General features: G+C 41.9%; 1 protein-coding gene across 1 annotated transcript in view; it reads left to right on the top strand.

Annotated features, from left to right (window-relative positions):
• LOC137620795 (ATP-dependent RNA helicase DHX30-like) overlaps positions 1-16,183 on the top strand; it is a 175,152-nt gene that overhangs the window by 90,189 nt on the left and 68,780 nt on the right. Inside the window, exons 5-7 of the mRNA XM_068351234.1 lie at positions 3,284-3,450; positions 12,026-12,174; positions 13,221-13,335. Coding sequence (XP_068207335.1) covers positions 3,284-3,450; positions 12,026-12,174; positions 13,221-13,335 — 431 coding nt within the window. The remainder of the gene's footprint in view (positions 1-3,283; positions 3,451-12,025; positions 12,175-13,220; positions 13,336-16,183) is intronic.

The following is a 16,183-nucleotide window of genomic DNA, read 5'->3' on the forward strand; positions in this document are numbered from 1 at the left end:
TTTTTTTAAACATCAACACCCTCAGGTAAAGATTCTTTCCACCTCGGGACAAAGCAGCATCTTCAAGAGGTAGCATTCCCTCTCCTTCAGCAGCCCCATCTACCAACAAAGCTTTAGGAAAAGTGGCTGGAAGACCAAACTTCTCTGGAATAGCTCGTTTCAATGGTCGTCTCAGTCTTCAGTATTGTACCTTCAATGGTATCTGGAGAGACACTTCATATAAGACAGCGACCCTCCTTGTGCAGTAATCTGATAGGTGAGTCTCAGTCTTGATTAGCAATGAGGCCGGGCAAGACAAGCCCATTGAAGGGCTTTTCCTCATGCTAATGCATGGGCCAGATATTCGATAGTTCATGGGGACGTCAAAAGAGACGGGGGATCGCACCTCCTACAACACTTAGAGTCAGTACGAGGACTGACCATGTAAATCAATGTGATTTGAAAGGGTTGAGGTGTTAAGTGATTCTTCAACACTTTTGTCCTCTTTTGGCTGGTCATTCATGTGGTTTAAATAGCTAGCGCGCGTGAACACTAGACGACTTCCAGTACCCTTGGGACGAGCTGGACTTATGCACCTTTCTTCCATTCTATCTGATTTGTAAGGTCCTGAACAGGATATGTGAGTCCCGAGAAATCAGAGTAATGCTAGTAGCCCCTAAGTGGCTGCAGATGGACTGGTATCCAGACTTGTTAGATCTCCCAGAAATTCATAGAGAACTTTCAGGATGGCCAACCCTACTGTGCCAACCACACGTAAGAAAGTTCCATGGGTAGTCCACAGCCGGAGATTATCCAACATAACTGAAAGGAAGGTTTTTCATGACCAACTGTGAAACAACTTACTGAAAGTTGTCTGCTGCGGTTTATCAGGGCAAGTTTTCAACTTTTTGTGATTGGTGTCGAAAGGAGAATATTGCTCCATGCAAAGCCACTATTCCCCTGATTGCTGATTTTTTAGGTACCTGAGGAATGAGAAATCCCTTTCAGTCACTGGGGTGAAAGGCTACCTCTCAGTTTTGATCCAGATTTTTAAACTAAGGAAACCTGATCTCTCCTCTTCATGGGAACTATCTGCTCTTATCAGAAGTTTTGAACAGATCTGCCCTCCTCAGGATCTTGAACCTCACTATTGAAATGTGATTAAAGTTCTTAGGTTCCTTAAAATGACCCCTTATTAACCTTTACGTAAAGTTCTAGACAGGGATCTCACCCTGACGATTATCTTCCTCCTTACTCTAGCCTCAGCTAAGAGCTTAAGTGAATTATTTGATCTATCTTATCTTGCTTCACATTCTAAAGGGATGAAGGAATTATCCTTCTCTATTGTTCCCGAGTTTGTAAGACAAAATCCAGCTATACTTGATTCTAAATTTGACTCCCGGTCTCATCTGGTAAGGACATAATTGATGGTCCGGATAATGTTACTCTGACCCACAAGAGTGGTCAGTAAATACCTGAAGAAAGCAGCCTCTCTCAGACCTAGAATTCCTAATCTGTGTGTGAGTACTGGCCTCTTCCAAAACCAGAAGTATCTAACAATACTATTTCCTTATGGTTGTGTGACACCATTATGAGAACATATAAATCCTTGGAAGAATATAAATTCTTGGAAGAAGTGTCGCCAAGGCTCCCACTCGAGCACATGACTTCTGTGGATTTGTCACAACCCTAGTGTTATGCAAGAACCATTTGGTAGCCTACGGTAAGCACTTAGTTCAGGGATCTGGAAGAAGCATACCACTTTATCAGGCCATTGCTTAAAAGACTTTTCATAGGCCCCTGGATACTTTCTCCTTGGGTCTTATTGCTTCAGCTGAACAGATAATCTAATAAAATCTCTGATAGGGCACTTAACCATTTGTCATGGCATCAATTATTCTCTGCATTGTAAAGTTATGAAAAGTGTATCAATCTTGGGCATACTTTACTTTCCCAAGCTGTGGACCAAGAAGTACTTATCATTCCCTAGTGAAGGTAATTTTGACTACCTTTTTAAATTTGTTTTTTTTATTGTAATAACATCAATTCTTTATAGCTGCACCTGGTAATGCTTCATCCTATCTAGGTCTTGTCTTAGATGGATTTAACACTTCAGGCTGGCCCTTGACAAGCCAGATGAACTGTCTTTATTGATTTTTAATTTACAATAGACTTCTTGGAGTCATATTCATGATGTGGAGCTTGATCTTAACACAGATTTCCTTCCTCTAAGGAAAACTCTCCATATAAAGGACTTAGAAGTTTGTACCCGCGTAGGAATAAACTATAAAGTTTTAAGACGAATTGTATTTTTCCTGCTCTAAAAATCTGAGTCATTTATGCAAAGGTCCCACCCCATCCAACCCACAAGTCTAGACTAGGGTAAAGTGAAAATTTGTTCACAGCAGAGCTTATATAGCCCAGTAATTTAGTAGCTTAGTAACCTATTATAGTTTACCAGCCAAGCATCCCATTTTCTTTTGTTTGGTCGTATAAAATTGACATAGAAGTAAACCCTTGTAAATGTCTCAGGTTTGTACAGGTAGTAAAAATACAAATTATGTTAAAAATTGTTTTGTTGTTTTACAACAGCTCTATTTGAGTTAAAATTTTGCACATAGGGTATTTCAAACTCCGAGCACTAAAATGGCTGCAATCACAACAAACAAGGAGCGATTGTGATAAGGGGGCAACTGCTAACAGCAAAATGATACCATGTGGTCCAAAGGGTAGGTGAAAGGGAACGCAGCAGCTGCACATGGTGGAACCTGTAATGATCTTGACCCATTGAAGGATGGTTTAGACAGACCAAACCGGAATTAGTTTATATGTTTATTCTCTACAACGATCAGCTTACAACTGGTTATCACAATTTAAATTTCAAGCAGGACACCACAGAATGCATGTACTGTGTAGGAAACTCATTCTTTATAGGCTAATTAGGGCCAAGATTTATCAAGTACTGCCGACTGGTAGAGAACCCTTTCCAGCACTGGAATTTCCCAGTTTGTCATCCTTTCCTAAATGTTCATATTTCGGTATTTTGAATTAAAGAATGTCTACTGGAGTTTGTTAAAATGGAAGAACAAGCAAAAGGATTAGTATTTATCCAATCTTTTTATGGCTGAACTACTTTTTACTTTAGGTTAGAATTCATATTTTCTTATTAGTACAGAGTATTAGTTTTAATCATCCAGCAAAATGAAACAGTGGTTTGTAATTTAGGTTATTTCTGCTTATAGATTCAGGATTTTACAAGCTTAGAAGTGTCTTGTGAAGCTGAGTATCTTTTGTTGTTTTTCAGTTGTCAGCATAAAACGTCGGCCATGGGACGAATAAAAAACCAGGTGGTGTATCAAAGCATTTTTACTATTAATTGGCCCAAACCTATGAACTTCACTGGCTATGGATTTGGAAAGAAGACTGCAGAACTGAATGCAATGGTAAAAGGATTGGAGTATCTATATGATGGTAAGTACAGGTACTTTACTTCCAATGTGTGGTTTATCCACATGAAAAATCAAGCTAATTAATGAGATGTTGTTTGTTGTTATGCTCATATTTACTACTTATTTTATTTTGAAACACGGTTATTATAACCCCCGAGATTATAATCAGCAATTTTTATTTCCAGGAGTCTCCTTGTTGACTTTAAAATCTCTTAAATGTTTTTTATTTGTTGTGATTGAGTGATTAACTTGAAGTTCTCTGCCGTAAAATTTATCAGATATGACTGCATTTTCCATCCACATCAGATGTCTCAACCAGATGAAAGTTGCCTCGTGGTTACGGGTTTTAAAGCATTTTATTTCTTTGTAATCACAGAATATTGAGTTTACCTTCTCTTATCTCTTCACTGCAGTTAGTGAAAGATTTTCCAACTCGGTATGTCCTTCAGGGAATATAACAAGCCTTTTCCCCATTCTGTTGAGGTTTGAAGTATTAGAAGATTGAGTAGTGACAACCGTCATGTATATGAAATTAGGCACTACTTGAAGACTGATCTTGTTATCATTCTTCAATAATTTTATTTACATCATACTATTTACATCTAGAAATAGGAATGAATGACGAGCGATTGTGACTCAGCTCCGATAGACCCTGCTGCTTCCTCCGGTTGCCTTGGTGACCAATGAGGTAGTGGCATTATGGGATTCAGTATGGCACCTTAGTAGTACTAACCAAACTCAACTGAATCCCTCGTCGGGCCGGAAGGTATGAAGAGAAGGGAAGAAAAATTCCTTTTATTTTACCTTTTTTTTTTTTTTTTTTTTTTTTTTTTATATATTGGCTTACCCCCAAAAGTTGGGAAGTGCCATGGTAGATAGACAGATTAACCTCAGTCTTCTCTGTTCCTACATGTAATGCAAACCATTGACCTTTAATAGATGGATAACTTCAATAAAGCTGGAATGATTGTTAGGCTTTTAACAAGACATACATTGTTGGTCACTAGGTGGCAGGAGCCTCACTCACCTGACAGGTAGAGCAACCTCCAATTTAACTTTGGCAGCCTGTGAGTACGGATTTACTATTGAGTGTCTGCATCTGGTTGATTTAGTCTTTTAATTTTTCTCTGTTTGAAATAGGTCCTTGCAATTTTGTTCGAGGGATTTTAGAGGCAAGGGTATGCTGTGATTTCGATCAACTGTTTTTGTTATAATTTCCTGTTTACCTGCCAATATTATTATTATTATTATTATTATTATTATTATTATTATTATTATTATTACTAGCCAAGCTACAACCCTAGTTGGAAATGCAAGATGCTATAAGCCCAAGGGTTCCAAAAATAGCCCAGTGAGGAAAGCAAACAAGAAAATAAATTAGAAGTGAGGAAAAATTAAAATAAAATATTTAAAAAAACATTAAAACAGATAATTCATATATAGACTATAAAAGAACTTGTGTCAACTTGTTCAACATAAAAACATTTGCTGCAAGATTGAACTTTTTAAGTTCTATTGATTCAACTACTGTACCCGATTAGGAAGATCATTCCACAACTTGGTCACAGCTGGAATAAAACTTCTAAAGTACTGTGTAGTATTGAACCTCATAATGGAGAAGGCCTGACTATTAGAATTAACTGCATGTCTAGTATTATGAACAGGATGGAACTTTCCTGGATGATCTGAATGTAAAGGGTGATCAGAATTATAAAAATCCTTATGCAACATGCATAATGAACTAATTGAACGACGGTGTTAAAGATTAGTATCTAGATCAGGAATAAGAAATTTAATAGACCTTAAGTTCCTGTTCAACAAATTAAGATAAGAATCAGCAACTGAAGACTAGACAGGAGAACAATACTCGAAACAAGGTAGAACTAAAGAATTAAAACACTTCTTTAGAATAGATTGATCACTGAAAATCTTCAAAAGACTTTCTTAATAACCTAATTTTTTGTGCAATTAAAGAAGAAACAGACCTAGTGTGTTTCTCCAAAGTAAATTTGCTGTCAAGAACATTTGTTCCTGTCCTATCCCTTCGTGTGTGCGTATGACATCGATGATAAGTACGTGATCCTAAGGAAGTTACCCTTGGATTTCAGTGGCCCTCCATGGGAAGAAGAGTTCACATGCGTTGTGTTCTCTAACCTGTGAGTGTCGTTTTCAGCAACCCAACTTAGGAAAAACAAACTTTTATTTTTCCTTTCACCCCAACGTGTTTTTGCCTAGTCATCTTTGCTAATGACTTCTATCAATGGGAATTACGTTTGTGTAACCGTTTCTCTCCCCATGAGAAAAACAGTGCAAGTCCCAGGAACCTCTCATTTTTGTGCCTTGTTGTCCTTTAGCTGGAAGAAATGTTGGCACAGAGAACCCTAGGGAGTGCATTGTTCTCGGTAGAGGTATTTTCACATCTCTTACCTTTGTGTGGTCTTGTGCAAGGAGTGAGTGAGTTCCAAGGGTTGTTCCACTGTGGGAAGAATCATCGGTTCCAACAATCATCGTACTGACTTAGCATATGCAAGGTTGGTGGATAAGATGGCCGCTGCCCTTCTTTTCCTATGGTGGGTGATCTCTCTTGGGAGAGAAAGAAGAGTGTTGGTGCTGAAAGTTTTTTGGTATATGCTGCTACTGCTGCTTTCTCTTCACCTATAGTAGAGTTCCAGAGACATCACCTAAACGCAGGATAATTCAAGATCCTGTTGATGTAGAAATGAATCCTCTCATTCAAATAAAAAATCTCAATATTAGAAGCAAGTCCTCTCAATTATAAGTTCACGCTCTTGCTTTACATCAAAATGAGGCCTTATGTCATCATTGTGCCCCTTAAAAAATGCATCAGTCATACTAAATTGTTGTTTTATTTATAACTGATGTTTGGAATTTATAAGATTTGATAAGCACTTAAAAATGGAATTTGGTGTATTTGAAGAGTCGCCAAAAAGAGTGAATAACATTCCAGATTAAAGATAAATGAGGAAACTTACTTTTCTAACAATATAGTTGTTCCATAACTGGAATACAAACCACGCTATTTAATAGGGGTGTTACTTTCGGCGTAGCTGAAATGACGAGCCATTAAGATTTAACGAGGGTTTACTACCCACACCGCTAGTTAGCGGGGGTAGTAGAGGGTAGCTTGCTACCCCCCTCACACACCTGTGCTTGAACTCACTTTGCCCTTGGCTCGGATGGTAGTCGGACGTGTCCGCTATCATTCTCACTGCTCTTTGGCAGCCATTAATGCATTTTTGCTTTTTCTTTGACAGTTTTGTGTGTGAAGTTGGCCTCTGCTATTATGCGCACCTGCCCTGGATTACCCGACCGCACATGTAGAACATTCATGTCAGTGGTTGAGACTGACCCTCACGCCCTTTGTCCTTCCTGTAGAGGTTAACAATGCGATAGAGATGACAAGTATAGGGAGTGGTCTACCTCCCAGTGGGAGAGGTTTTCGCAGCGACGGAAGAAGTCCAAACAGGATATTTCTCCTTTGAAGGTTTCTTTGAAAGGAGAAAAACCCAAGGCCTCTTCTTCCATTGCTCAAACCTCCTCCGAAGCTCGCACTCGGTCGGTCTCTTTCGAGAGACTGTCGAGTGGTAGCGTAGACCGTTGTACTGTTTTCCAAACTTGGGGTTCGAGAGATGGGATTGCTTACCCTAGCGAAGCAACTCCACCTCTCCCCCCCGGGGGAGGATTTGTCACTAATCCCTTTATTTCAGCTTTGGTCTTCCTTGAGGTTCGAGGGTTCGCCCTCCAAGGAAGTCTTACTTGACTACATCCAATTGGGTGCCGCTGTCAAGCAATCGTCGCCTCCGGCAGAGGTTGATCCTCTGTCGATTGTCGACGTTGTGGTGTCAGAGGTATCCAATGCGGTATCACCCATCACCTCTGCCTCTTCAAACCCTACAGTAGCTGACGGCTTAGTTTCTCCCGTTCCTGTTCATCTAACGAGGGAAAAACTAAGTCCAACAGTCTCTCCTGCTGGTGTTTCTCTCCCTTAGGAGAGTTCTCTTACAGAGACTCCTCTTCGGAGCACTGCAGAGGGTCAGCTTACTGATCCAACGGCCCCTAGAGGGCGTATTCGTCGCAAGGCTCACCTTCCTCTTCGTCAGAGAGGCCTTCCTTCACCTGCGGTGAGGAGGCGCCTCTTTGATTCTACATCTTCGTTGCAGTCCTCCGCAGAGGAGCCTCGTTATCACCGACTGTTCCTACTCTGGTCCTGGACCTTTCTGCGGATCGTTGGTGATCCCCTTCGGTGGAAGGTCGTCCTTTCAAAGGACACGTCGACCTTCCACCCGTCAGACCTGCCGACCTGCCGTCGCCTTTCTTGGATGCTGATGCGCGCTATGCGCCAACGATCCTGACCTCCACGCTCGTCAGGCCTCGTCATCTAACCCTAATACAGGGCATCAAGGGCGTATGCGCCAATGCGCGCATACTTCCCATACGCGCTATGCACCTGCGCGCCAAGCTTTGCCTGAGCAAATAGATACTCGCCCACGCCCATCTGTGCGCCAACCCTCACCTGCGCGCCATGAACCTCCTGTACGCCAGGGCTCTCCTACATGCCAATGATCTCCTGCGCGCCAGCGCTCGCCCGCGCCCATGCCCAGCAGTCATCTCTCCTGCGCGCCCACGATCTTCTGATCTGGGCGCTGTTGGGAAGTCTAAGTTGACCTCTCCCATGCGCTAGCGCTCGCTTACGCGCCAGCTTTCTCCATCGCGCCGACACGTGCATTCACCTGCACGTATTCATGAGGATACGCGTGCCCTCGCCCATCCTCTCCTGCAGTTGCGCGCCATCATTCTGACACGCCCACAAGACGCGCGCCCACGAGCAGCACAGCCTTCAACTGCGTGGCCGCATGCCAGGGGTATCTCTCCTGCACGCGCTCGCCCTACGACTTCTTCAGGGACATGCAAGCTCTCGCCTGCGCACTCGACGCCCTGATCCTGCGCGCCCACGCGCGAATAGTCTCCCGCGTGTGCGCGTGCCAACATCCTCCCGTGCGTGCTCCTGTGCGCCTACAGTCTTCCGCCCACGCTCCTGCGAGCCATCAGTCTCCCTCGCGCTCCCGCAGTCCCCCGCCGCCCGCACGCACACCAGCAGTCTTCCGCGCGCACGCCATCAGTGTCCCACGCGCAATTCCTGGTATTCTTCATCACATGAGCACCGTTACGCGCCCCTGTGCGAGCATCAATATCCAACGAAAAGTACCAGTTCAAGGTGCTGTGCTTCGGTCTCTCCACAGCACCACAGGTTTCCACTAGAATGTTCACCCTAATATCTTTATGGGCACACAGGATTGGCATCTGTCTCCTCCGTTATCTGGACGACTGGTTAATCCTAGAAGACTTGGTGTCATCCCTTCTTCAGCACTGGGACAAACTTCTAAGACTTTGCCAAGATCTGGGGATCATGGTAAATCTTGAGAAGTCCTCACTGCTTCCCACTCAAAGACTGGTATATCTAGGCATGAATATAGACATCAATCTCCACAAAGCCTTCTCATCAGACGACAGGATAGCAAGGCTGAGGAAGGTCGCAAGTCCTTTTCTCAGACGAGAAGAACTTCCAGCCCAATCGTGGTTACGTCTCCTCGGTCACCTTTCATCGCTGGGTCGTCTAGTTCCCAACGGTAGCCTCAGGATGAGATCCCTCCAGTGGCGACTCAAGTCCCTGTGGAATCAAGGTTACGATTCCCCGGACTTCCAGATCCCTATGGGACCTGCGGAACTGACGGACCTCCAGTGGTGGGTGGCAGACGAGACCCTATGAAAAGGAGTGGATCTTCTCGTCCTCCCCCTGGATTTGATGCTGTTTTCGGAGGCTTCAAAGAAATCAAAGAAATGGTGGGGGGTCCACGTACTGCACCACACGACCTCAGGCCTTTGGTCAGAGTCAGAAAAATATCTCCATATAAATCTCCTAGAGATGAAGGCCATCTTCCTGGCCCTTCAACAGTTCCAACAGTACCTGGCAAGTCACTCTTTGGTGGTGATTAGCGACAACACCACAGTAGTGGCCTACATCAACAAACAAGGAGGTACTTTTTCGCAGCAGCTATCCCATCTAGCAGTAGAGATACTGAGATGGGCCTAAATCCACTTGATACCACTATAGGCACGCTTCATTCCAGGCAAAAGGAATGTGCTCGCTGACAATCTGAGCAGACTGTCTCAGATAGTGAGTACCGAGTGGTCTTTGGATCATCAAGTAGCCGACAAAGTCCTGACTTTGTGGGGTTCTCTGACTGTGGATCTTTTCGCAATGGCCCTGAACTTCAGGCTCCCGCTGTACTGCTCCCCAGTCCCAGACCCCAAGGCTCTCTGGCAAGATGCTTTCCAACAACGGTGGGACAACATCGACGTTTACGCTTTCCCCCGTTCTGTCTGATGAGGAGGGTGCTCAACAAGACCAGAACATTGGTCAATCTTTCAATGACCCTCATAGCTCCACTATGGCATCACGCAGAATGGTTCCCGGACCTTCTGCAACTCCTAACGGAGCTACCAAGAGAACTCCCTCCATGACACAATCTGCTCCAACAACCACATGCCATCATCTTCCACAAAGCCGTAGCTTTGTTACGACTTCACGCATGGAGACTATCCAGCATCTCCTCTCTGAGATAGGATTTTCGCAACTAGTTGCTGTCAGGATGTCTGGACACATGCGAAAGTCATCTGCAGCTGTCTACCAGTCAAAGTGGAAAGTCCTCTGTGGTTGGTGTCGTGGAAGGGGTCTCTCTCCACTCGATGCCACTATTCCAACAATAGCGGAGTTCTTCGCGTATTTTAGGGAAGAAATGCGCCTTTCAGTCTCGGGGGTGAAAGGCTATCGCTCAGCCCTAAGTCTAGCTTTCAGGCTGAAAGGACTGGACATTTCTTCATCGCTAGAACTTTCTCTACTCATACATAGTTATGAACTTACCTGCCCTCAGTCGGAAGTGAGACCTCCCCCATGGAACGTGGTTCGAGTTCTCAGGTCTCTTAAGAGACCTCCCTATGAACCATTACACCAGGCATCAGATCGCCACCTAACCTGGAAGACGGTGTTCCTGTTAGCTTTGGCCTCGGCCAAGCGAGTCGGCGAACTTCATGGTCTCTCGTAGGACATCGCCCATTCAAGGGGAGGGGGGGAGGTAACGTTCAGCTTTGTCCCTGAGTTTATTGCTAAGACTCAGAGTCCTGGAGTTGTGGATCCTTGATTCGACTCCTTCCGGATTTCTAGTCTCCATTCTGTAACAGATGACCCTGACCATCTCTTACTATGCCTAGTAAGGAGTTTGAGGCTATACCTCAAAAGAACAGCTGCAGTCCGTCCTCATGTGCCAGCACTATCCGTCAGCACAGGAAGGACTAAGAGGATGGTCACCAAGAACACCATCTCTGCATGGATTCATAGGGTCATTGATCTGTCCTTGAATTCAGATCCTCCTCCGTCTCGTCTCCCTAGAGCACATGATGTCATGGGCATAGCTACGTCCTTGGCCTTCAAAAGAAATTTCTCTGTGAAGCAGGTTCTTCAAGCTGGGGTGTGGAAGCGTCAAACAACGTTCACAGCCCACTACCTGCAAGACGTGACCCACAGGAGGCTCGATACGTTCTCTATAGGCCCTGTGGTGGCTGCACAACAGCTGGTTTAAAACCTCAAGCTCCTTATTGGACAAGTAGCAGAAGGTTGAGGGCATTGTTACCCAGTTTTTAGTCTGCATGAGTGAAAAGGTTTGACGCCCTTATTCTTTTCTTCATCATCCCCTCTCTTGGTGAAAGCAGCATCCTGGGTTCTCTGCATAGCTGACCTCAAACCACTGCAGGTAAACCATGCTCCCTTGTGTTCCTAGTATCAAGTTAATACTGTTACGTCCCCATACACTGACGAGGTGGTATTGGGAAAGTCCTAGTCTACGAGTTTCCATCTAAAGAATTTCAGAACAACTTCCTAGGACGAGTCACACTTCATATCTTCACACACAGCTTGCGTAGGCCGCAGTCCTTGCGTAGCAAGGTTCTAACGAGGTGCAGGGACTCCTTATTTCTTGGGTGCTTACACACTCAAATAACGAGCCCCCGGGCAAAGCCAAAAAAGCCAGAACTGGCTGAGACGTCCACCCTTCCTAATGGGTGAGTCACCCCTATTAAATAGCGTGGTTTGTAATCCAGTTACGGAACAAATGACAAATTCGTAGATAATTTGTATTTTTCCTCACTATACCCTAACTATACAAACCTTAGCTATTTAACCAAACTTGCCCGCCAGCCCTATCCCCCTTGAAGTCCTACCTCCAAGCAAAGTGAGTTCAAGCACAGGTGTGTGAGGGGGGTTTAGCAAGCTACCCTCCCCTACCCCCCGCTAACTAGCGGTGTGGGTAGTAAACCCTCATTAAATATTAATGGCTTGTCATTTCAGCTACGCCGAAAGTAATACCCCTATTAAATAGCTAAGGTTTGTATAGTTAGGTAAAATACAAATTATCTACAAATTTGTCATTTTTATATGTAAATTTGTAAATTCTGTAAATTTGTGATGTGGAGAAAGACGATAATTGTATTTATTTCAGTCTTGACTTTTTGATTTTTTTCAGAGAGTCTCATAACCTTGAATGGCCATCCGATTACAGTTTCTAAAGAAGAAAAACAGAAGCTCCTCGACGAGTGGTCTCGTCCACCAGTTATAACAGTGCCGTCTCATCTCATGGAGCAAGGGTGGAAACTGTTAGATGAATTTGAAGAGGTTAGTAAGCTTTTGGTCATTTAGAAGTCTTGTGATAATGTTATTTCCTTTTAAGAAAAGATTTCTTCTAAAGTGCGGAGGTAAGATCTTTAATATTAATGTATTGTATGTTTCATAGGCAATATTAAGTACTGTATGTTGTTCATTGTTTGAATCAATATTTTGTTATTGCATATTAAACATGTATTTCAATTGTAAAGTGTTATTCTAGTTTTTTACTGTATTTTGCTTTTAGTTTTCTCCCCAGAAAGTCATTGATACAATTCCATACCAAGAAAATAATCAGTGAAAATATATTGTACAGCATACACAATTCCTTGAAGGTTTAGAATTTAGATTGAATATTATTCTCTCAAAAAAGATTAGTTTTAATTTTTCATCATGTTTTTACAGTAAAGCGAGGTAACTATAAGCTCTAGGATGTTTGTAACTTTTATACTATAAGTAACAATTGCTAAATACTTCTAGTAATGGAAATTGAAAAATTTCAATATAAATAATCATAACTGTGTTGAAGTTTTTTTTTTTGCATCAATGCAGTAATAGAATTATTGTCTTTAGTTATAAGTTTCTTTTCAGTACTCTGTATGTAAATTATTTTGGTCATATAGAGCATATAAAATATGGGTTGCCATAGAGATATCTTGTAAATGGGATAGAAGAAAAATCAACCCGTTCATATGAATTAAAATTACAGGCCTTATATTCACATATGATTTGGTGATGAATTAGAATAGACAGAGAGAGCTAACGATCTGCTGAAATGAGAAAACTCATTACGAATTAACCCTTCCTTCAGTGTGTGTTCCTTCTTTAAGTCCCTGGATTAACAATTATTTAAAAAAATTTAGCAACCACACTAAAAACTAACAATGAACTAGTGTAGAGAATAAACAAAATCTTTAGGTTGAACGTATTTTGAATCTAACCCTGCCAAAGTTGTCAAACTACACTACTACCTTTTGAAATCTGCAATACATTTTAATGTAAATGAATAGATAACACAATTATTATGGAGGCTAATGCTTTTCCCTTGTTGTTTACAGGCAGTAAAGCCCTATTTAGAAGAAAGAAATGAAGTTACTTTTATTCCAATGAGTCACCAAGAAGATTCAGAGGATGAAGAGATTCCTGGAGGTGCTCCTTTGGAACCCTCTTCTGGTATGTATGGTTCAGTAAATCTGTTTGTTTTAAGAATGCTAATATTGTCATTATTATAATTTCAGTGATTCTTACTTGAAATTCACTTTGATTACTTTTATCTTGAAGTACAACTTTGCTGACCTGATTTGAAGTAGATTTTAATATCGCCCTTAACTCTTCCTTGAACGTGCTTTCTATTCCTGCTGATGCCTGAACTGTTACCAGGAAAGGTATTCTACTAGCTTCGGGATTAGTATTACTAACATTGTTAGTTGTTGGCAGCCCTGTTTGGTTCTCATGACTGCCTTATTTATTTTGTTTGATCATCTATGTCTGATGTATCTGATTTGGTCTGTGTAAGATGGCGATTTATGTAGAAAATCAGGATAATTTTAAGAATTTCTTCCCTTAAATCAAAGGCAAAGTTTAGTGCAATGTGTTGAGGGAAAAAAAAAGATTTTATTGGGATCGTGTCTGCTATCAGGTTGTTTGCTTTGTAAAGGTAAAGATTTCTCTCTACAGTATCAGATATGTTTAGCCTGGTTTCTTTCTTTTGATAATTTTTGTAGAGACTAAAGATATGAATTTTAGAGGAAAATTAAGATATTAAATGGTGGGGATTAATTATCTAGAAATAGTAATAACAATTTTGATAGACACCGTTTATCACAATTTTAGGCTAGCCTAGAAATGGGTTCTTTAGCAGATAATAGCCAGGAAGTAATTGCCAACATAAACCAAGTACGTAATACGATAATAGATATGTTAAAGTGTTTTGATTCTTGAAATCTTAAAGATGATTTGACCGAGATTCAAAATGCTTTGTTTTTATTTTTCAGTTCCTAAACACCAAAAGATAATAGCAATATAAAGAGAATTGTGGTAACACAAGATTTGGGATTTGTATTAGTTCTACTGTACAATGACAAGACAATAAGCCAGTGTTTTATACATACATACATATACCATGGCACTTCCCCCAATTTTGGGGGGTAGCTGACATCAACAAATGAAACAAAACAAAAAGGGGACCTCTACTCTCTATGTTTCTCCCAGCCTGACAAGGGACTCAACCGAGTTCAGCTGGTACTGCTAGGGTGCCACAGCCCACCTTCCCCCGTTATCCACCACAGATGAAGCTTCATAATGCTGAATCCCCTACTGCTGCTACCTCCGTGGTCATCTAAGGCACCGGAGGAAGCAGCAGGGCCTACCGGAACTGCGTCACAATCGCTCGCCATTCATTCCTATTTCTAGCACGCTCTCTTGACTCTCTCACATCTATCCTCCTATCACCCAGAGCTTTCTTCGCTCCATCCATCCACCCAAACCTTGGCCTTCCTCTTGTACTTCTCCCTTTTCAATATTAAACTTAGCCGGTGATCATATAGCTGTCAGCTCTGCTGCCCGACAGAAAAACCTAAGGACAAAATACGCCAGCGATCGCTATACAGGTGGGGGTGTACATCAACAGCGCCATCTGTCGAGCAGGTACTCAAGTACTCCATGTCAACACAGAACCAATTTTCTCTCTGTCGTGCCACCGGCAAGACCTACTAAATACGCTGTTACTAACTGGATTTGTTTTCACAACTATTTGGTGAAGTACACTATTCCAGTTTTGAGCTTTCGCTATGCAGGGGTTTTATCTTCATTTCAAAACTTGAACTCGTTTTGGATAGATTTAATTATGGTGACAAAGAGAGTATGGACTCTCTTTCACTTTTAAATGGCCGACCCTTCCCTTAGACGGAAGTGTGTTTAGGTTTTTAGTAATTTTGCTTAACACGTTATAGATCTATATATTTTATATCTCTCCGCCTTTATTAGGCCTCTTCGATTAACTTTCCATTTATTATAAACATATAAAAATAAATTTTTATGTTTTGTTTATATGCGACCTTTCCTGATAGTAGGCGGTCCTAACTTGGAACCGAAGTTAATCAACGTTGAGCCCGTTATATCGTATTTAACCTTTAAAGAATTTAAAACTTTTTAAATTTAATGTTTTATGAAAGAATTTCTTTGATATTCTCGTACTGTTTTCAAAGATGAACTAACGTTTAGTTTTTTAGTCTACGCAGTTGTTGATGTTCAGGACGTTCAACATGCGCTCTATCGTTACGATAGAGAGAGAGTGTATCACGGTTTCACTTTGCAGTAAGAGTAAACCGATTCTGGCGTTTCGTTCATTCTTTCTTAGCTTAAATGGTTTAAATTCTAAATTAAAGGAACTTTTTATTTGGAAAACCTTTCAGTTTTTTCCTTTAGCAAATAACATGTTTTGACGATATATAATTGGGCTCTTCTCTCAGGTGCGAAATCAAGAGAGAAAGAGAGAGAGAGATAGAGACGGAGGGAGAGAGAGGAGAAAAAATGTTTCGTTCAAGCGGGTAACGTTGTTCTCGTTTTACTCTCCTCCCTAGTCGCTGTACGGGGAAGAAGGTAAAACGTTTCTAGGGTTTTATTCTTGTTCCCAGGCTATGTGCGGTGAGAGATTGTAAACGTAGTTTATTTGAACTAGTGTTTAGTCTCTTTCCCAGCCACTGAATTCTTTATCTTTATATATGTTTTCTGTTGCATTATACGACTGTTTTCGCAATTACTACCTTTTAATGAAGGGTAGGATTGCGTGTTTCAGGTAGAAATCAGTAAAAGTTTCGATTTCAGTGAAATAAGTGCATAACAGAAAATCGAAGTGATAAAGTGATATGCGCAAAGTGTTACAGTGTTGCGTCCGAGGGTTCGTCTGTTCGTGCCTGTCGTTCACCTAGTCCGGGACCTCTTGCAAGCTCCCAAGCCCAAGGGAGAAGTAATGTCGAACGACTTATGGGTTCGTCAGGCCTTGATCAACGAACAGACGTTT

This window comes from Palaemon carinicauda, chromosome 27, assembly GCF_036898095.1.
Source record: "Palaemon carinicauda isolate YSFRI2023 chromosome 27, ASM3689809v2, whole genome shotgun sequence".
NCBI lineage: Eukaryota > Metazoa > Arthropoda > Malacostraca > Decapoda > Palaemonidae > Palaemon > Palaemon carinicauda.